This window comes from Triticum aestivum, chromosome 5B (assembly GCF_018294505.1).
Source record: "Triticum aestivum cultivar Chinese Spring chromosome 5B, IWGSC CS RefSeq v2.1, whole genome shotgun sequence".
In the NCBI taxonomy this organism is placed as follows: Eukaryota; Viridiplantae; Streptophyta; class Magnoliopsida; order Poales; family Poaceae; genus Triticum; species Triticum aestivum.
In genome coordinates this window covers 692,346,936-692,368,172 of record NC_057807.1, presented here as the reverse complement: position 1 = coordinate 692,368,172, position 21,237 = coordinate 692,346,936, and the positions used below count along the sequence as shown (strand labels likewise).

The 21,237-nt window shown below is 42.7% G+C and overlaps 1 protein-coding gene and 1 long non-coding RNA gene across 2 annotated transcripts; both read right to left on the bottom strand.

Annotated features, from left to right (window-relative positions):
* Positions 1-13,985: 13,985 nt before the first annotated feature.
* Positions 13,986-15,266, bottom strand: LOC123117731 (uncharacterized). The gene is made up of 2 exons (XR_006457489.1): positions 14,991-15,266; positions 13,986-14,370 (listed from the first exon to the last, which is right to left on the bottom strand). It is a non-coding gene; the product is annotated as an uncharacterized lncRNA (long non-coding RNA).
* Positions 15,267-17,388: 2,122 nt separating this feature from the next.
* On the bottom strand, positions 17,389-21,119 carry LOC123115303 (putative disease resistance protein RGA4). The gene is made up of 5 exons (XM_044536493.1): positions 19,645-21,119; positions 18,728-18,876; positions 18,229-18,694; positions 17,590-18,168; positions 17,389-17,443 (listed from the first exon to the last, which is right to left on the bottom strand). The coding sequence occupies exons 1-5, from the start codon at positions 21,117-21,119 to the stop codon at positions 17,389-17,391; spliced, it is 2,724 nt and encodes a 907-aa protein (XP_044392428.1).
* Between the last annotated feature and the right edge of the window lie 118 nt (positions 21,120-21,237).

Sequence of the window (21,237 nt, the reverse complement as noted above, 5' to 3'; positions counted from 1 at the left end):
ACAACCTGATGACCTATGAGGCGTACGATATCAACGGCTACACATTCTACACCGAGAACAAGGACATGAAGAGAGATGGTTATCAGAACTCCGGGGTAATGATGGAATCCTACACCGGTAACGACAAGGACAGATACTACAGAAGGATCGAGGAGATCTGGGAGCTGAGCTACGCTGGAGAGAAGGTCCCGATGTTCCGTGTCAGATGGGCCAACAACGTCCTAAAAGAAGACCGGTATTTCACCACCATGGTTATACCCGAAGCTAAATCCAAGACCGCGGGCGCAAACGTCACCGCGAAAAATGAGCCATGGGTACTGGCTTCCCAAGTGGACCAATGCTTCTTCATTACCGACCCGCCAAAGCCCAGTCGTGTTGTCATGAGGAGAGGCAAAAGGAAGATCATCGGAATGGATGGAGTAGCCAATGAGCAAGACTTCGACAAGTATGGCAACCCGAAGATCGAACATGACGACAACGATGAAGTAGCAGCACACACCACAAGAAGAAGCAGTACCACCCTACCTAAAGGACGTCCGTTCCACAGAAGAACTCCATTTGCGAAAAAGAAGGGCAAGAAGATTGTGAACAGATAGCTAGCTAAGATCGATTGTATTTAAATCGTAGTCTTCATTTCTCGGGCACTTTTTGATATCATGAATATTTTTAAATTTCATGGGCACTTTTTGAATTCATGAATATTTTTTCAAATTTGATGATATTTTTTCATATTCAATATGAAAAAATATTGAATATTCATGAGGACACTCAATCTCGATCCCCCTCCCTCTCGATAGCTATCCCCCTCACCAGATCCCCCTCGCCACCGAGCACCCCCCGCACCCTCCCCCGCTCCACCGCCGACGACGACCCCCCGCACCCTCCCCCGCTCCACCGCCGCCGCCGACACCCCGCACCCTCCCCCACTTTTTGATGATATTTTCAAATAAGAAATTTGATGATATTTTCAAATAACAAATTTGATGATATTTTCAATTAAAAAAATTGATGATATTTTCAAAAAAAATTGATGATATTTGATGATATCTTCTGTTCTAGTCCTCATGAAAATAACAAATTTGATAAAAAAAAAATTATTAGATGCAACAAGAAATAATGAAAAAAAAGTTACTAATGGCGCACCCTAGGTGGGTGCACCACCCTCTGGTGCGCCATTAGTAGTTTGAAAATATCATCAAAGACCCTAATTGCATGCAAAATTGGATCGGAGAGAGGCACATTACCTATTCGAAGTTGAATCTGGCGGCTCCATCTCAGTATGCCCACGGGCTCCCCTCACAACCTATCGATTCAACAAGTGGAAACAGAGGAAACGAGCTGAGATCTACGGGCCCGAGAGAGGAACGGGAGGGCGACTAGGGTTCTCACTCACTATTTTCTGAGGACGAAGGCTCCGCCGCCGCCACCGAGAACGCAAGATCCGCCGCCACCAGAGAAGAAGGGGGGGAGGGGCAGAGTAGCGGGTCCGTCACGGTCGGGCAGCTGGGCACGGTCAGCTATTTTGAGGAGCAATTAAGTTGGACCCACATGTCCTAACATAAACGGGTTTGGTTGACGACCAATTTAACCACATTTAACACCCATTGTGGCCCTGGGCTATTTACACGCTCAAATGTGTCACATCACAGTCATTCATTCCAACAATGTCGCACTCTTTTCAATTCACATCAAAGACGTCGCATAGGAGCTATTGGCCCGGGTTTTTTTTCATGGCTCCTTGTCATTTAGTGTTAGACGTGTTACACTGTACGGTAGCTTGTGAGCGGTGCATTTAGCTACAATACTTCATATCCACACCGATGTTTTGGATGCAACTTCTATCAAAAAATTATCCTTGGCATCTTTGCTTTAGTGATGATGCAATCTTCTTAATTTAATTTGTATTCAGGTCAATGGGCAATTGGTTGAGTCAGCTGCCGCCCTATTTGCGTGTGATTCTTCTGAGAAGAATTATTCTACAGCCTTGCGCAATGCAGGCGATATCATTAAGGATGTGTTTGGCATCAACTATGAGGATTGGAGCATACTGAAAATTGCAACAGCTCTGAAGATGATATGGTGGCCTGAAGAAGTTGACGATTCTTGCGAGGTAAACTGCACGTACAATTTTGTGAATGTGTTTGCAGCTGGATGCCGTGCATTGCTTGCAAACTTGTCACTCGTTTAAATGTTCAAATCATGTTTCTTTCAGATTTCAGAAGATGAGGTACTAAGGGCATCTCCAGCCGCGCCCCCAAAACCACCTCCCCAGGTAATTTTTTTGCGCCGGCGCCGAAAAAATGGCCCAGTTGCGCCCTAGGAATCCGTTTTTCCCCGGCTTCGGCCGAAATCAGCTCCGGCAGACCCAGGCCGAACATGGGCGCGCTGGGAGGCGCCCGGGGGCACCGGGGCGAGTGGTTTTGGCGCGAAAGAGTCGCGGGCCGCCGAGTCAGGAGACGGCCTCTTTGTTGCACTCATCGCCTCGGTTCCCACGGGAATCAATGCCAAGGCTGACGCACTGCCGCCGCCGGTCAGCCTTGCCATTGGTTCCTCATCACGGGCGGCGCGGCGACGCCTCACTAGTAGAAAAGGGGGCATTTGTCCCGGTTCATAAGGGCCTTTAGTCCCGGTTCTTGAACCGGGACTAAAGGGTCGTTACTAATGCCTTCACCCTTTAGTCCAGTTCTAACACGAACCGGGACAGATAGGCCTCCACGTGGCCACTGTGAGTAGCCCAGGCAAGGGGGCCTTTGGTCCCGGTTGGTGACATGAACCGGGACCAAAAGGCTTCCACGTGTCAGCAGCTGAGGTTTTTCTTTTTTTTTAAAAAAAAGTGGCTGGTTTAGGGGTTTTGGGGGTTAATTTTAGGTTGTTATTAGCTAGCTAATAGAGAGAAGTGTCCTCTCTTATACTGCTATGTTCATTTCACCCGCTGATATATAATAACTCATGCATGCTCGCATCATACATCATCATATATAATAACAAGTCCTACTAATCATGCATCATCATACAACTTCTACTCGTTATTAATAGCAAGTCATACGATCATCATCCTCATAGTCATCGAACTCAACCCTACATAATTGTTCTTAGCACATGATCATCAGTATTAGGTAGGACCTAAACACCCTTAAGGTAAAATAGCATAAAACAATATAGACTCTGACTCTCCATTATGAAGAATGGAGATCATCCTGTCTCTAATTCTTGCGCTTTGCCTCCTTTTGTTTGCAAGAAGCTCCTAACGACTGTCCATACATTTTTTCCATTCTTTGATTGTCATGTCTCCACTTCTTTTAGAAATCCGGTATGGACAATTGAGATTCGTAGGACGACCTGGTTGTATGTTCAAAACATCAAGGCGACCGTGCGTATACATTAGATGAGGCACACAATCATTCGGGATTATCTGTTGAAAAACATAGTAATAACTTCGTAGTTAACAATGATGTACTAGTTTTAGAAGTATTTAAAAAAAGCTGCAGGGATGTCGTAATAGTAAAAAATCTTACCAGGGTATCTCCATGGTAGTTACCGTAGTTCAACACGTGCACTAGTGGCATGTATTGATCATAATGTTGAGGAGTTTGATTGTAGATATTCTAATTCTCAAGATAAGTACAAAATGCGATCAGATGATTTTTCTCCTTATAAGTTAATTCGGAGCCATCGGTGTAGTGGGTTTTGTCTACCATTTTCCGCACATTCTTTGAAGAATGAAAATAAGCTGTCAATGGAAACAAGCTGTCAACTATTTTGAAATAAACAATATAAATTACTTAATAACTATGTTAAGCTCACATGGGGGAAGAATTGGAGGTGTATCCACAAGGACCCAAATGCCCATATTGTCTTGCTGGATTGTAGGATCACCAAGATCCATGGTGACAAGCATACCCTCATCAAAACCATACATCTTGCAAAGTGCTTCCCAATTTTTGCAACCAAAATGGGTTACACTCTCAGCATTGTACAACTTTACTTGAAAATCCACACCATGATGGGTCCTTAGGAGAATTTTTTTGGTTTCCATACTTTCATGGTCTTCAAAACCCATCCTCTCCAAGACATAGCGTCTTGCATAGCATGGGATAAGCTAGTCGAATTGGACAAGATGAAAAATACACGTTAAAATAGTTGAAGTCGTGCTTAATTACAGAAAAAAAACTATTGTCGTCGTTGTGTACCATATGAACATCGAAGGTCTCCTCGAGCTTAATGCCGAAGCGCCAATCTTCGTCCAACTCAATGAACCTGTCGCACATACCTCGGTCGTCGTGGCACCAGTCGCACTTCCCCGGGCGGTTTTCGTCGTCCCAGTACGACATTTCCGGCCTAAGTTCATAATTCAAATATTAAATATATGTACTAAAAAAACCTAAATTAGATCATTATTATTAATCACGGGTTGACTATCGGTGATGGTACGTAGCTCCTCCTTTCATTCCCGAGTGCATTATTACAACAAATTGTCTAGCACACGGGAATGAAGGAGAAGCTACCCCCACGACGGCGTGGATGATGGAGGGGCTCCTAGATTTCTGCATAGAGTGCTCTTCAATTTTAGCATTCAAAGTAGGAGTACTTTTCCAATATGAGCATTCAATAAGCAAAACCAAATCGTAAAATAAAGTAGTATTCAAATTAGCATGCATTCAATTATAACCAAAAGTACATCATCTCCTGTGTCCGTACATCGTCGAATACTCCTCGAATACTATCATACATATAGCATCGCTAATTAATACAGCTAGAACCGTAGCGCTCGACGGGTATCATCGCGGGCGGTGGACACCCAAAAATAAGGAACGATCATAGGATCATAGCTCCAGTGAGATCCCTGAAGAACTTGCCAGGTATTGTCGAACCTGCCCTCCAACGCAACCATGTAGCGACGGACGTGCTCGTCCTCCTCGTTGACACGGTGACGTACCACGTCCGCGGTGTCCAGAAGCTTCGACACCGTCACTGGCCCACGCGACCGCCACCAAACAAGTATCGGGTCAACAACGGCTGCCTCCTCACCAACCTACGTCCCCCAGAAGGTAGCACCTCCGAATACCAGCCCGGCGGAGCCCAGTCCCGAACATGGCCCTGATCAAGCAGACCTCCACCACCGCCGAGTCGACGACGACGAGGATGCGGGATAGGCGTCGTCGACGTCGATGCGGGAACTACTTCTACATATAGTTAAATAAAGTAGTTTTATTAATTAAATCAACTAGTTCAACTACTAAGCACTTACTATAAATAAATAAAGTAGTACTTATTAAAAATAGACTACTTCTATATATAGTAAAATAAATTGGTTTATTAAATCAACTATCTAGTTCAACTATATATGAAGCACTTTCTATAAATAAAATAAAGTACTACTTACTGAAAATAAACTAGTTTAATAATAGTTCTATTATTTTTCTAACTAATTTTCCTATACATACACAATAAATTGACAAAGAAAATACTATGAACAACATGAAAAATTTGACATCTAAATTACTTACACAATATGAAAAAAATTGACATCTAAATTACAACAGAAAAAAATCATAAAAATTTGACATCTAAAGTACAACAGAAAAAATCATAAAAAATCTAACACAATATGAACAAATTAATTACACAGCATGAAAAAAAATCTAACAGAAAAATCTATGAACTACACATCTAAATTACTACACATCTAACAAAAAAATTAATGAACTACAAAAAAATCATTAAAATTCTATGAACAAAATTAGAACAGAAAAAAATCATAAAAATTCTATGAACAGAAAAAAATCATAAAAATTTGACATCTAAATTACTTACACAATATGGAAAAAAATTGACATCTAAATTACAACAGAAACAAATCATAAAAATTTGACATCTAAATTACAACAGAAAAAATCATAAAAAAATCTAACACAATATGAACAAATTAATTACACAATATGAAAAAAAATCTAACAGAAAAATCTATGAACTACACATCTAAATTACTACACATCTAACAAAAAAATCAAAGAACTACAAAAAAATCATTAAAATTCTATGAACAAAATTAGAACAGAAAAAAATCATAAAAATTCTATGAACAGAAAAAAATCATAAAAAATTGACATCTAAATTACTTACACAATATGAAAAAATATTGACATCTAAATTACAACAGAAACAAATCATAAAAATTTGACATCTAAATTACAACAGAAAAAATCATAAAAAAATCTAACACAATATGAACAAATTAATTATACAATATGAAAAAAAATCTAACAGAAAAATCTATGAACTACACATCTAACAAAAAAAATCTATAAACTACAAAAAAATCTAACAAAATTAACCACACATCTAAATTAACTACTACTAACGTCAAATTAAATTAGTTGCTCACGGTGACGGCGGCAGCGACGGTGACGGCGAGGTGCGGCGCGGGGCGGGCGGGGCGGCAACAGCGTCGGGGCGGCGCGGGCCGGGGCGGCGCGGAGACGGCGTCGGGGTGGCGCTGGACGGGCCGGGGAGATGGATTCGCCGCCGTCGTGGGAGAGCAGGCCGGAGAAGAGATTGAAGTGGGGATGGGCGGTTTCTGAAATTTTCTTAAGTGCTACTTATATAGCAAAGGCATTGGTCCCGGTTTGTGGCACCAACCGGGACCAATGCCCCCCTTTAGTCCCGGTTGGTGCCTCCAACCGGGACCAAAGGCCTCTGCTTCCCGCCCGAGGCCTTTGGTCCCGGTTGGAGGCACCAACCGGGACTAAAGAGGGGACATTGGTACCGGTTGGTGCCACGAACCGGTACCAATGCACCCCTTTAGTTCCGGCTGGCACCACCAACCGGGACTAAAGGCCCTGTGCTGTCCGCGTCGCGGCACGAAAGTTTAATCCCACCTCGCTAGCTGAGGGAGCTCGAGAGTGGTTTATAAGCCCCAGTCCCGCTGCCCTCTCGAGCTCCTCTCAAATGCAGGTTTACGGGCCTAAACTCACTATATGTGCCTGTGGGCCTATTGGGCCTGTTGCGGGCCTGAATCCTGGCCCATTGTTGGGTTTCTAGTCGTATTCAGGCTGTGGTAGCCCTTTAGGTGGCATTTTTTTATTTTATTTTTTGCTTTGAATTATTTATTTTCTTTTGATTTTTGCTTTTTTTATTTTATTTTCTTTCAGGTCAGATTATTTATAATCTTTCTAATTACTTATTTATTTTCTTTTATGATAATTTTTTTTGCTATTAAAGTTTGTAACAAAATTCTAATTACTTATTTATGTTATTTTATGATAATTCTTGTTGTTTTTAATGTTTTGAACAGAATTCTAATTACTTATTTATTTTCTTTTATGATAATTCTTTTTTGCTTTTAATATTTTGAACATAATTCTAATTACTCATTTATTTTCTTTTATGATAATCCTTTTTGCTATTAAAGTTTGTAACAAAATTCTATATAATTTTAGTTTCAATAATACTAGAGGTTTATAAAAGCTTTTTAGTTGATTCCTTCAGTACCAGTTCTAAGGCTGTTACAAAGGCATTTTATTTGGTACAGGTTTTAAGGCTGGTGCCCCACGAGCACCTTTTAGTACCGGTTTGTGCCATGAACCGGTAAAAGAGTTTTTTAGTTGATTCTTTCTGCAGCTGTTTTTTAGTCCCACCTTGCCAAGCGAGAGGCACTCGCAGCGGTTTATAAGCACCGAGTGCAGAGACGATGCAGAAGAGGCTCAATGCTAACCTGCACGTTGCTTAGCTTTAAGCCTTGAGGAATAGGGTAGACTGCACGGAGCTATATGCAGTGCAGTTTACACTATTTCGAAAGGCTTGAAGCTAATTAACGAGCATTGCGCCTCTTTTTTATTTTTATAGACTTATTACAACTCAGAAAATAATAGAAAAAATAAATATAGCAGAAAAGAAAAAAAACTATATAAAAAACTACTCAGAAATAAATAGAAGAAAAAATAGTTGTGATTAACTTTACTAAAAAAATGAGCATAGATGCGCTTATAGAGAAAATTAGACCTAAATTCATAATAAATTTCTACTAACTTCAGAGAAATTCAATATGAATTTAGGTCAAATTCCCTGTATAAGGGCATCTATTTTCACTTTGAGAGGAGCTCAACAAGGCAGAGAGGGAGGGGCTTATAAACGGGTGTGAGCGCCCTTCGGTTGGCGAAGTGGGACTAAACTCTGACCGCAACGAGGACCAACCCTTTAGTCTCGGTTCATGCCACCAACCGGGACTAATGGGCTGCCTTTGGTCTCGGTTCGTCCCACCAACCGGAACCAATGGTGGTGGGCCAGGAGCGAGGCCCATTGGTCCCAGTTCGTCCCACCAACCGGGACCAAAAGGTCCAGACGAACCGGGACAAATGGCCCACGTGGCCCGGCCGGCCCCCGGGGCTCACGAACCGGGTCCAATGCCACCATTGGTCCCGGTTCTGGACTGAACCGGGACTAATGGGCCGACCCGGCCTGGATCATTGCCCCCTTTTCTACTAGTGCCTCCCCTCCCGCCACATGTACACACGGGCGCGACTATATAAGCCGGTGGCCTCCCTCGCCTCTGGCCACACCCGCCCTAGCCCATCGACTGCCGCCGAGCTCTCCCTCTCCCGTGCGTAGCCGCCGACGCTTCTTCCCACCCTCTCCCTCACTCCCAAGCCCGATGGCCGCACGTTTCCCTGACGACGCGGCAGCGGCCAACGGCTTCGGCCGCCGCTCGCTTCACGAGTGGGAGGCGTGGCTCCTGTTCGAGGCGAACATCCCAGCGCCACCAGACATGCGTGCCGGGCCGACGGGGTGGAGACTCAGCAACGGGGGAGTGCCTATTCCCACGGTGCCCGACGTCGAGGCGCACCCCGCCTACTTCGCCAACGAGATCGACCGCGTGCGAGACTCCATCACGGAGGAGCAGCTCGCCCTCCCCCAGTACTCCGCCGACAACCACGTGGCGTGGGTGGCGTACTTCCAGCGCCGCCAGGAGCAGAGGCTGGCGTCCATCAACGGGGCGTCGGTGGTGGGCGGTGTCAAGAACAGCGAGGGGCGCCGCGTGTGGTGGGGCGCCCCCGGCCGCACGCTCGACGACGTGTTGTCGTACCTCGTGGGCGGCAACGAACCGCCGCTGGCATACCATGCCAAAACGAACCGGCGTGGCGGGCAATGGATGCCCAGGAGGTTCCGTTCCTCCTCGACTTCCTCCTCGCACTCCTCCTCCCGTTCTTCGATCCTTCCCATTCCTCCGGCTCGCCGAGTTGCTCGGCGTCAAGGCCGAGCCCGCAGCGGAGACGCCGCTCGGCCGGCGCACATGCAGCGCCGGCATCGTCATAAACGAGGGCGGCCGGCGCGCCTCCTCGTCGGCTCCTCCACGCTTCGTCAAACCAAAGACGGAGCCGGGGCTCGCGGCCATGAAAACAGAGCCGGGGCTCCCCGCCGTGAAGACGGAGCACGGCGACATGGAGCTCGACAAGGAGGCGGCCCTGAAATGGGCACGCGACGACTATCTCAAGATGGAGATGGAGCGCCAGCGCGCCGCCCTGCAGCGCTACGAACAGCGCCGCGGGGCCGCGACGAAGGAGGCGTCGTCCTCCTCGACGACAGCGATGACGACGACACGCCGCCACCGCCACCGGTCCTCCATGGCGATGCCGGGCCGGGGTCCAGCAGGGCCGGCCGCGTCAAGGAGGAGAAGGCCGCCGCCGCCGCCGATGACGAGGATGGCAGCGACGGCGGCGACTACGCCGCGTTCAGCGACTCCTTCGCCCCTTAGTTTCGGCCTTTCGTTTAGATAAATTTGCTATGTAAATTGTCGAACATGTCTAATATATGCCAAGTTTGCTGAATTTTAGCCGAATGTTTTTTTAACTTAGACGGCGTCTGGGGGCGGCTCTGGGGTAGGCGACTGGGAACCCACTCGCCCCCAGGCCGATTTTTTGCGCCGGCTCGCCCCCAAACGGCGATTTTAAGCGCCCCTTGGGGGGCCAACGGCGGGAGATGCTCTAAGGTTGGTGAATGATGCAGATACAAATGAAGTTGAGATGAATAAGCATGCTTGCTTGAGAGCCTACGAAGATATGGTGAAAGCTCATGATGTTAGGACTTCGAAAAAAATACTTTTGAATTGAGGTGAGGAGACTAAGGAAGCATTCGAAGCTGGACAAACGGGGAAGCGTCCGAGAAGAATGTAAATGATAAGCTCACAGCTAGCTGAAACTGTTGCAGCTAACTATTTTGTTGTTAGTCTGAAGGGAGCTTTTTGGGGCACATGTAGGCTGAGAGAGAATTATATTTGGAAGAGATGCAGATCTTTGTTGAATATTACGTATCTTTGGTAAGCTAGTCTCAGTCCGAGATGGTCAGAACTAAAAGGTAAAGTGCTAATTGTGTTTGATCAAACCTGTTTAATTCGCTCATTAACTTATAGAACAGTTTTTCTACTTTCGAGAGTTTATTCTCGAGAAAAGATAGCGTGAGTCTGTGAACAAAGATAAATGTGGTTTGTGAAGTATTTGGTTCCATTCTTGCTACTTTAAAACTTAAGTCATACATGTGTTAATGTGTATCATATCTAATGCAGGAGATTTATTTTGCAGTCAGCAAGTTATTGAGAACTAGCAGGATTCATGATAATAGCAGTTTTCTGGGCAATACAAAATGAAGGATTCATGATCTACTAATGACTTCTACCATTTGTAGTACCAAGTTATTCAGAAGTATAACTGACATCACCAAGTTATTCAGAAGTATAACTGACATCACCAAGTTATTCAGAAGTATAACTGACATCACCAAGTTATTCAGAACTAAAACTGTAAGGCTTAACAAGAGATCGAACATGAAAAACACTTCTGACAAAGTAAAAGTATAGCATATTCTGACAAAATTTTCAACAGCATCAACAAAGCACTGGTTATACTCGGCAAAGTCACCCAAAAAAGGAAAAGGTTCGCGAACTCGACATCAGCCAGGAAAACCTACTCGTTATACTCTGCTCTGAGTATAACCTATGGGGCAAAAAACCTGGCGCATCAATCAATACGCCCTACCAATCAAGTCTGTCCATAAAAGCAGTACATCACAAAGCAACAATCAAAAAGAAAAGGGAAACACTTTCTATCTATAGTCTGAGAAGATGCCAACGCCAGACCACTTGACTGCCGTCGATTTGATTAAAATCGGACGCTCAAGGTTCTGCTTCTTATGGAAATAAAAAATTATAAAAATCCAATCGGACTAACGATCCGCAATCAAAGCCCGTAAATCTCTCTCCCTAATCTCGCACGCAGCGCCAAGCTCTCTCCCTGCACCTCACGCGCATCGCCTCCAGCCCTCCAGCTTGCCTCGTCCAGATCCCTTTCTCCCCCGCCTCACACACAGCTGACTCCACCGGCCAGCTCCGCGTCCTGGTCAGCGACGAATTCGCCAGCTAACTCGCCGTCGTGCTTATCTCCACCGGGATCAGGCCTTGCTCCACTTGCCGTTCTGGACTCCGGTCCACCTCGTTGGTGTAGCACTCGGTTCAGGAACAAAGCAAGCTCGTATGGAGTATCATAGGTTCTCCCACCACATCCTCATCAGAACTAGGGTTTGAGTCCTCTCCTCTTCTACTTTTTAAATGATGCAGTGCTAGTTGATTCCTAAAATAATTGTTTTCTGATTTTCATATGATACCTAGATGCCAATACCTTGGTTTATGCCATGTTTGTGGGTGTGAATTTGTGCCGTCTAGAATGCATTGGATCACTAAATCAACCACAATTTTTTTGTGAACTGGGTAGATGCATCACACAAATATGCCTCCTCGGTTGGCAGCAATATTAGTATTTGTGCCTTTTTTTTCAATTTTCAATGCTTCCAAGTAACAATACAAATGTACCGAGCTCACTTTTTGATGCTTCTTTGTCAAAATAATTACTTCCATTGGTCACTAAAAAACTGGTTAAATTTGTATGTAGGCGACGAAAAGCATACATCCTCATGTTGGAAGCAATCTTAGTTGTTTCTATTATCAATTTCTATGCTTCCGACCAAGACGAATAATTAATGTTGAGCTGTCATATTTCCAAGCTTCCTACGAATCGACATACTATGTTTAATAAACTACTTAGGTACATAGGATAAGCTTCTTAATTCCATTGTCTTGCTTCCATACACTTACTTTCAGTGAACATGTTCGTGTCTCGGTTTATTCCTTCAATTCCCATATTTTGACACACACCAATGAACATGCCGAAACAGATTGTATGCTCAAGGGTCGATATGCGGCACTTCGGCTCAATGATGACGTCTTAGATTGAAACGTGTGTGACCTTACCAAACCAACAATTAGTTTTGATGAAATTGCTGTTCTAGATCTAAAATAATTGGACTCACGTATTGGTGACAAGCATGGGTTATCCTCAATTTCAAAGTATTGTTCTTGAAGTATGTGCAAGCTTTGTTGAGGCTGTATGATTTTTTTTTTGTGGGGAGGTTGTATGAATATGATGCTATCCATGTTTCATATGCATCATACTTGTGCTTCTTTACTACGTAGAGTTGACATTCTAAATATGCTTCTATTTGCGTACTCTTGTTTTATGTTGAGATAGCATTGATGCTTCAAAATTCCATAATTCCTAAGCATCATAGATCTGCTTCTTCAATCTTGGTAATTGGTGGCAATAGTCCATGATCAGTTTGCTAATAGTTTTCTTACTGAAAATAGTTTAGTCTTATTCATATTTGTGGTTATATTCACAATACCCTATGTTCATATTAGCTAAGATTCTATATTTTAATTAACTTTATGCCCTAATCATGCTAGCGATCAAATTTGCGTGCTTCCAGGTGTCTTGTATATGGTGTGATAAAATGAAACTATGCTTCCAATCCACCATGCTTCCTCCTTTAATTTCTTGCATATTTCTATCTAATGTATTTTTTGCTTCGATCATTGTAAGTGTGTGCTACTTTTATACATTTTTTTGCTTCAATCAGTATCAGATACTAGCATATGCTTCAACCACTACTAATGTAATTCAACCATTACCGGTGTTGCTTCTGTTAGTAATTTTTGTTGTACAATTATTTTGCTTTGTTTAGTGATTTTCTTATCACTACAGTGTGCTTCCTTCATTCTCACCGGATGCTTCTATTGTATAGATATTTTGCCACACCTGATTCCAGCTGTGCTTCGTTGTTACCAGCATACTCCCAATGATCTTCTAACGTGTTGAGTATGTATGAGGTGAGATCAAGTTAAGGCCCTGTTCGGTAGTCCGCCGGCTCCAAGAAATACGAGGATCTGCAGAGCAGGTGTTTCCCAGCTCCTTTATTTTCAGCTGAAGCTACCCCCGCTCCGGGAGTGGAGTTCTGGAGTGGTGAGACTCCGAACAGGCCCTAAGTTGTCGGTTGTGCTGTGAATGGCGTACGGCTCGTGGCATCAGCAGATCATCCCATCGTGATCAGATTATCCAGTGTCCACCACACTAGCTATGACAATGTTAAAATAGTGTTCTAGTAGTCTTCTAGTTTTGGTGCAAAACAGAGTTGTAATTGGTTCCAAAGGAAATGTTTCCATTATATACAAAAAGAGTGTTCCCTTTACATCAAAATTTTGGTTATGAAGCTCTTAGAAACATAGCACAAATCAAATGCTTATGTTGACCAATATGTTTCTACTGCACTACAAATTATTTGCTTCGGTCTACTGGAATGTTTTCAGGGAAGCACGCAAATGCCTTGGATTTTTTTACTACATTATTTGCAATATTTCCATGAATCAAAGGAATGCTTCCATTGCACATCCATGTATGTTTTGTAGCATAAGATGCATCTGGAAATACAAAATTTCGTACTAGATTTTAGTTGTTTGAAACTAATCGTAATTAACCAACATTATTTCCACATGGAAGCAAAATTATAGTCAGCAACTGCTAACAAGTAAAACAGTCTCTTTTAGATCGAAGCACATTTTGTTTTTGCTCGACGCAATTTGAAGGAATACTAGAAACAAGAAGTGCTTCGTAAGGAAATAAACTGTGATTCATAAGGAAGAAAAATGCTTTTGGAAAGTCTCAACGCTACATTAATTCCCCGCTAATTATTTTCCTGAAACTCCTCGATTAGTTTCCTAAATATCTGGTATTTCTTAGTTTCCCTATATTACGTGCTTCCATATCTCAACAAACTTGCTTCCAAAATCCAAATAACTCAGTACTATCCAACGGTCCACCAGGTTGTGATCCAACGGCTGCATGCTAGTCTGATGGTTGGCTAGGAATAGTAGTCTGATTCCTAGTGCTTCCCGAAAATTACAGCGGCTGAGAAGTATTTGCCGCACTAGCTAGCTACCACCATCGATCCCCTTCATCAATCCCTGTGGGCATGCACCAGACGGTCTTTGAGCTACATGAGAGAAAAAACAGTGATCAGAAAGTGAACTGAGTAGTAGAAAAAATACACAGTACTGGAAGCCTTCACCGAGTGCCAGAAAAACTCAGCAAAGGGCAAAAAATACTCGGCAAAGGTTTAGCCGAGGTGTTGCACTCGGCAAAGGACATCCGGCGTACCCCCTTCCGGCGAACAGAAGTTTGCCGAGAACCATTTGTCGAACACTCGGCAACAAGTTTGCCGATTGTTTTCATGGCGCTCGGCAAAGGTTTAAACTCGGTAAAAAAAGCTACTAACGGAGAACGAAAACGGAGGAAATCAGTCAGTTTGCCCGGAGTCACAAATGTTTGTCCGAGTGGTGCACTCGATAAAGCTTTTTTACAGAAATAAAAAAAAGGCACCGCCGGCGGCGCTCTTGACCGGAGCTCGTCGCGCTTGCGGTAGGGGCGGGGCTCAAGACGACGGACGGGTCTACCTGTCGTTGTCTAGCTGCTCATCTCGTCAGTACACACACATCAGCCGGCGAGCTTCTAATCCAAAGCATGCACGCACATACCGCCGGCCAAGCCACACGCACACATCAATAGGCAGTACACAAGCATGCATGCATCAACATGCCAACACAACACACGTACGTACAACGCCGGACAACGCACACGCATCACGCCGGCGAGCCGCATAGCAAGTTGAAGCCGTCGATCTCCGAGATGCCGTAGATGTCCGGGCCACTGCCATGCTCGAGGTTGAACATGGCCAGCGTCGCGAGCGGCTGGCTGAACAGCATGCCTGCACAGGGCGCCGCCCAAATCGCCGGTCTTCCGCTCTTCTCCGGCGGCCGGTGGTGGACAGCGAGATGTGCATGGTGTGAGAAGATAGAGAAGAGAGAGGAGGTGTTCGTGGCTATGATTGAGAGGGATGAGATAAGGAGAGAGAGGGAAAGGAGCCGGCGTGGTAAAGGAAGGTCGCCACGTCATCCATCCATGTGACTTCGTGCGATTGGTTGAGAGTGTGCTTTCTTAGTCTGACTTTTACCGAGTGCAACATTTGGAAATATCAAAAAATATTAGAAATATGCAAATGAATAAAAAAAAGGGATTTGGTATTGAATATGGTCTACTTTATGTGAAAATTGGAGTGGTGCCATTTTATATCCATCTTTTACTCAAAGAAAAGTGAAAAACATTTTTTTAAAGCCATCACCTTGGTCCTTTGACTTGAAAGTCATGAATTTTCATACACGATAGCCCGTTTTGTGAAGGATTTTTTTCTTCAAATTAGTTATATTGAAATTTGATTTTTTTTTCTCGCAACTAGTACACTTAAAAGGATTCGATGCAAAAGGATTGCATTTTTTAAAACTTGTATTCTTTTTCTTTCATTTTTCCCATAACGGGTCAAAATGGTTAACATGGCTAGTCATAACAAGAGGTTGAATCTCTCAAATTTCTAAGTGGTTCTCCCATATAATTACTACTTGTGTACATACAAATATTTTTTGCTAATTTTTATGACATAGCTATCACACACACTTGCAGTTCAAATTTGAATTACTTTCGGAAAATTGGCATAAAGTCATTTAAATGTGCGAAAGTAGCTAGAAAACTAGAAATCCATGAAACTTGTTAATTGTGCATAAAATATGGTCAACTTATTGTGATAATTGGAGTGGTGCCATTTTGCACCCTGATTTTTGTACTTGCTTCACAAAAAACACCCATGACACTTACAAAATGAAAATTAATTTTTGTAGAAAAAAGTAGGAAACTCTATTTGGCAGCATTGTTTGTAATGTCAAGATGCACCTATGTGTCTAATTTGGAAACATTATAATAAACTATGCAATGAATTTGATCATCACCTTGGTCCTTTGACTTGAAAGTCATGAATATTCACACACGATAGCCCGTTTTGTGAAGGATTTTTTTTTCAAATTATTTATATTGAAAGTTTGGTATTTTCCTTCTTAACTAGTACACATAAAAGAACTCCATGCGAAAGGATTGCATTTTTTAAACTTGTATTCTTTTTCTTTATTTTTTTTTTCAAACGGGGTCAAAATGGTTGGAATGGCTATTTATAACAAGAGGTTGAATATTTCAAAACTCCAAGTGGTTCTCCCATATAATGACTACTTGTGTACCCATTTTTTTTGCTAATTTTTATGATAGAGCTATCACACACTTGCAGTTCAAATTTGAATTACTTCCGAAATATTGACATAAAGTCATTTAAATGTGCGGAAGTAGCTAGAAAACTATAAAATCAATGAAACTTGTGAATTGTGCATAAAACATGGTCTACTTACTATGATAATTGGAGTGATGCCATGCTCCCCTATTTTTGTACTTGCTTCACAACACCCATTTTTGACACTTAGAAAATGAAAATTGATCTTTTTGTACAAAAAAGTAGGAAACTTTATTTGGCAACATTGTCTGTAATGTCAAGACGCACCTATGTGTCTAAACTGGGACCATTACAATAAACCATGCAGTGAATATGGCCATCACCTTGGTCATTTGAGATTATATTAAAATTTGGCATGCCAAAAAGTATAACTAATATGGCCTAAACGAAAAAGTTCTCAACATGCAAATTGTCCGTCTCTTCAAAATGAACAACTTTGATTTTTGAACCGTCTTTATCCGAGGTCATATGCAACCTCTACGACCAACGCTATGCAGTTTAACAAAGACCTCCCTTTACCGAGTGTGACACTCGGTAAAGAACCCCTTTTGCCGAGTGTAGCACTCGGCAAAACACTGTTAGCCGAGTTTTGTTGTTTTACCGAGCGTTTCTTCCACGACACTCGGCAAAGTACCTACTTGCCGAGTTTCGCATTTTTGCCGAGTTAGGTACTCGGCAAAAATACTATTGCCGAGTGTCCGACATAATGCACTCGGCAAAGAGCCTAACACTCGAAAAAGAGAAAAATTCTATTAGTGACATGAGACTACATGCTGCAGCGATAATTAACAATTTGTCAAAACAAATTAGTCACGAGGGAGAGCCTGAGATTATTTCGGTGTTCTTTTAGTCCTCCAAATTAGTTGAAACTATTGCTGTAGGTGTAGGTGCAGAATTATTGCTGTAGATGTACCACATATATATAGTTATCAGCGGAATTGAACCCACAAATTTACCAATTATGAGTGGGGCGCTTTAACCATTCAGCCATCGATGCTTAACAGGGATCATCGTACATTGTAAAAGACTTGGTTTAAACACATGTACCTTGATTTCACAGGCTGCTCGTGCTTCTGCTTGGATATCAAGAAGCTGCCTCTTTTCATGTTCAAACGAAAACAGCCCTCAATCAACACATTTTGTATTTCTGAAATGTCGTCTGCTCCACCAATGGACACAAGGCCCCAACAATACAGAATCTGTAATTCCTGGAGTGATGAGAGAGTACTGCTCCAAAGGTGCCCTGGAATGGATCTTATATTTTCACACCACAATAAATTTAGTGAAACTAGGGATTGAAGGTTTTCTAAGCCGCTGGGAATAAATGAAGAGATATCTCCACATGACTCCAAATGGAGAATTTGGAGGGAAGATGGTAACACCAGTCCCCCCCAGTTGATTCCATGGCATCTAGAAACTTTCAAATCCTTCAGAGAAGAAAAATCCCCAAACCTTTTACCGTATATGAACAATTTGGGACAGCAGTCAAATGTAATACTCTTAATGGCAGGTAGATATTCTTTTTCTAGCATACCATCAATGGTGGACAGTTCTGTGCAGTTCTTCATGGTTAGAGAAATAAGGTTTCTGAAGACCTGTTCACTTTGTCCAATAGATGTAAGGGATCTACAATTTGAAATGCGCAGTTCCTGTAGAGAGGTAAATGGAATACTCTCAATGGTTGACAGTCCTTCACAGTTGCTGATGGTTAGGTAAATGAGGTTGGTGAAGACATGTCCAGACTGTCCAATGGATGCAAGAGATCGACAATCTGAAATGTGCAACTCCTGTAGAGCTGGAAGGTTCCACATTTTCAGTTGGATGGACGTGAGAGGGCAGGATGACAGGAAAAAGTTGGTGAGAGAGCAGCATTGGATACTGTTCATGAGATTCTCACAGCGACCATGTAGCACGAGCTTCATCAGAGAGGGTGCAGTCAAACTCTCGGAGTTTAATTTTCCACAATCCACCAGCTTAAATATTTCAAGACAATGAAAATCCCCAAATCTTTCGGTCCCCACTGATATTAAGTTCCAGCAACTCATTATTGCAATTTTCTTGATAGCTGGTAGATATGTTGGATGGAGAAGCTGTTCGAGACTTGATAAACGGTAGCACCCATCAATGATTAGATCTGTCAGGGACGAGAAACCTGTGCTGCCATTATGTATCTTCAGTCCATTACAACGAAGAAATGAAACTGATATTAAGCTTGGCAGGCTTTGTGGCTGAAACCAGCTCGGAGAAGAAACAGCTGGGCAATTGTCAAGGACTAGAGACTTGATACTAGCAGGAGGTTGTAGATCTGCAAGGACTTCTATCTCGTTTTCCTGACTGAATGTTTTACCCCGTTGTCCCCATTGCAGCGTCATCTTGTCAAAACATTCCTTATTCTTTAGTTTGGCTTCTGCTAAATGATACTTGCTTAGCTTGTAAACATTATTTATCACCAAATGTCCACGAAGTTGGTTCATATTCTTTATGAAGCTACATCCTAGTCCACACTTATCTTCGGCTGCATCAATATGTACTCCATAATAATATTCTTCTGGAAATCCTCTAATATTTGGACCATATTTAAATCCCTGTGATTCAAATCTCCATAAGTTGATCAACCTATTGAAGTCACTAGGCAAGCTTTCTACCTGGCATTTCTTGACACATAAAACCTGTAAATTATGGAGCCTACAGAATGTTGTAGGAAAACTGGTAACATAACAAGATCTGGATATCTCAAGGTACCGAAGATGCTTCAGTTTGCCAATGCTAGTTGGTAACTCATTCAAAGACGCACAAACAATCACACGCATACGCAGAAGTTCATTGCACCAATCTCCCACCAAACGACCTGAGGTTTTTTTATTTCCCAAAGGTTTGTTGCAAAGAAGGGTACGGAGCTTTTTGTACTGGCATAGGCTCGACAAGTCAGAATTGTATTTGCCTTTGCCACTGAGTACTGACAAATGCCGGACATTCCGAGGAATCCTTTCGAAGTCAGACGTCCTTTTCACAATGAAACAATCATGCTCGGAAACTTTTTGTGCCATATCATGCAACAAGTCATGAATTAAATATTCGCCTTGAACTTCTTGAAAGAAGAACCTATTTAAAAGGTCATTAAAGCATTGACGGCCAATATCTTGAAGTGGAACAGCACCTTGACATTTCACAAAGCCTTGTGCCGCCCAAATTTCCGCCAGGCTGTCCTTTTCAAACTTCTTGTCTTTGGGATACACAGCACAGAATGAAAAGCATCTTTTCAAGTGGAATGGTAAATAAATGTAGCTCAACCGAAGAGCTGGCACAATTTCAGTTGTCTCTTGGTCCAACGCCCACAATTCACTGTTTAGTATATTAGTCCAATGTGATGTACGAAGGTCATCCCGTAACATGCGTCCAAGAGTTCTAGCCGCTAAAGGAGAGCCCTTCAACTTAGGAAGTATCTTTCTACCAACGAGCTCCAACTCTGGAAAATCATTGGAACTCTCAGATCCAAAGACACATAGTTTGAAGAAATTCCAAAATTCATCATCTTTTAAACCCTCTAATATAATTGGCTCCATAGTGCTTACAAAATCAGCAACTTTTGGAGATCTGGTGGTGACTAACATCATACTTCCTTGTAGCACATTTATCAAAGGTGCACAAAACCTCTTCCAGCACAGGCCATTTTCTTTCAGAGCATCATCCCACAAATCATCGAGGACAATCAAGAACTTTCTGTTTTCCAATATTTTAGAAAGAGCATGCTGAAGAGAATTCAGATTGTTAGTTGTTGCCTCTTTACCAGGACATGATTCTATAGCCTCTTTAGTTAGCCTCTTCTCATCGAAATCATCTGAGACGCAAATCCAAATTACTGTGTCATAGTGAGATTTCACTTGTGGATGACTACAGATATGTTGGGCCAGAGTGGTCTTTCCAACATCCCCAATTCCAACTATCGACAAAATTGGAAGATTGGGTAATCTTGATTTATTAGCATGACTTTCCCACTTGTCTTTCGAATGATTGTGTGTAGGCACACCGAGCACTCTCAATATCTGCTTTAGCTCCATGCCACGACCAAATATTTTTGTTTCATTGGCGAAAGAGCTAGTCTCTGGCCTGACTGTTCTGTCAAACCGTGGTGTCAGTTCACCTAACCCCTTTTTATCCAGGCAATTGGAAATATGATCTAGCCTTTCATGGATATCATTGACATTGATGAAGCTGTTAAAGAAGTCAGTAATAGATGATTGGCTTGCATTTCCCTCCACTATCACCTTATGGTTGTACCATCTGAGCTCGTCAAGAAGGTCTTCAACATCATAGACTACATCCTTGAGTTTTGGAAGGAGCTCGGCCACGCCATCTTTGTGGCTTCTCCACTCCGCTCGATTAATGAGGTCATACATTTCCGGAAGACTGTCACTAAGGCGTTGTAAGACACTCTGCAAGTGAAATAATTTATTTTGAAACCCTTGCTCCTCCTGAGTGCCTCTCCATTTGCATGAAATAGCTGATCTAGCCCACTGAAAAAGATTGACATACTCATTGATGCCAATAGTGACAGTAGTAATATCCTTTACATCCATGGTGACGAGAGTGTGAACACTTCCTTTCTCCCTGTTGACAACCCAGGAGACAATAAAAAAACACATATTTTGTGATCAAAGGATGCTAATAACAGCATAAATATGATAAGCTAGATGT

What these genes read in the sequence shown, in the direction of transcription:
- LOC123115303 (XM_044536493.1), bottom strand. Translation starts at nt 21,119, where the DNA reads ATGGATGTAAAGGATATTACTACTGTCACTATTGGCATCAATGAGTAT. An exon ending in ATCAGTTTCATTTCTTCGTT is followed by an intron (nt 18,695 to 18,727) that starts GTAATGGACTGA and finishes ATGGCAGCACAG; the next exon opens with GTTTCTCGTCCCTGACAGAT. An exon ending in ATCAGCAACTGTGAAGGACT is followed by an intron (nt 18,169 to 18,228) that starts GTCAACCATTGA and finishes TTCAAATTGTAG; the next exon opens with ATCCCTTACATCTATTGGAC.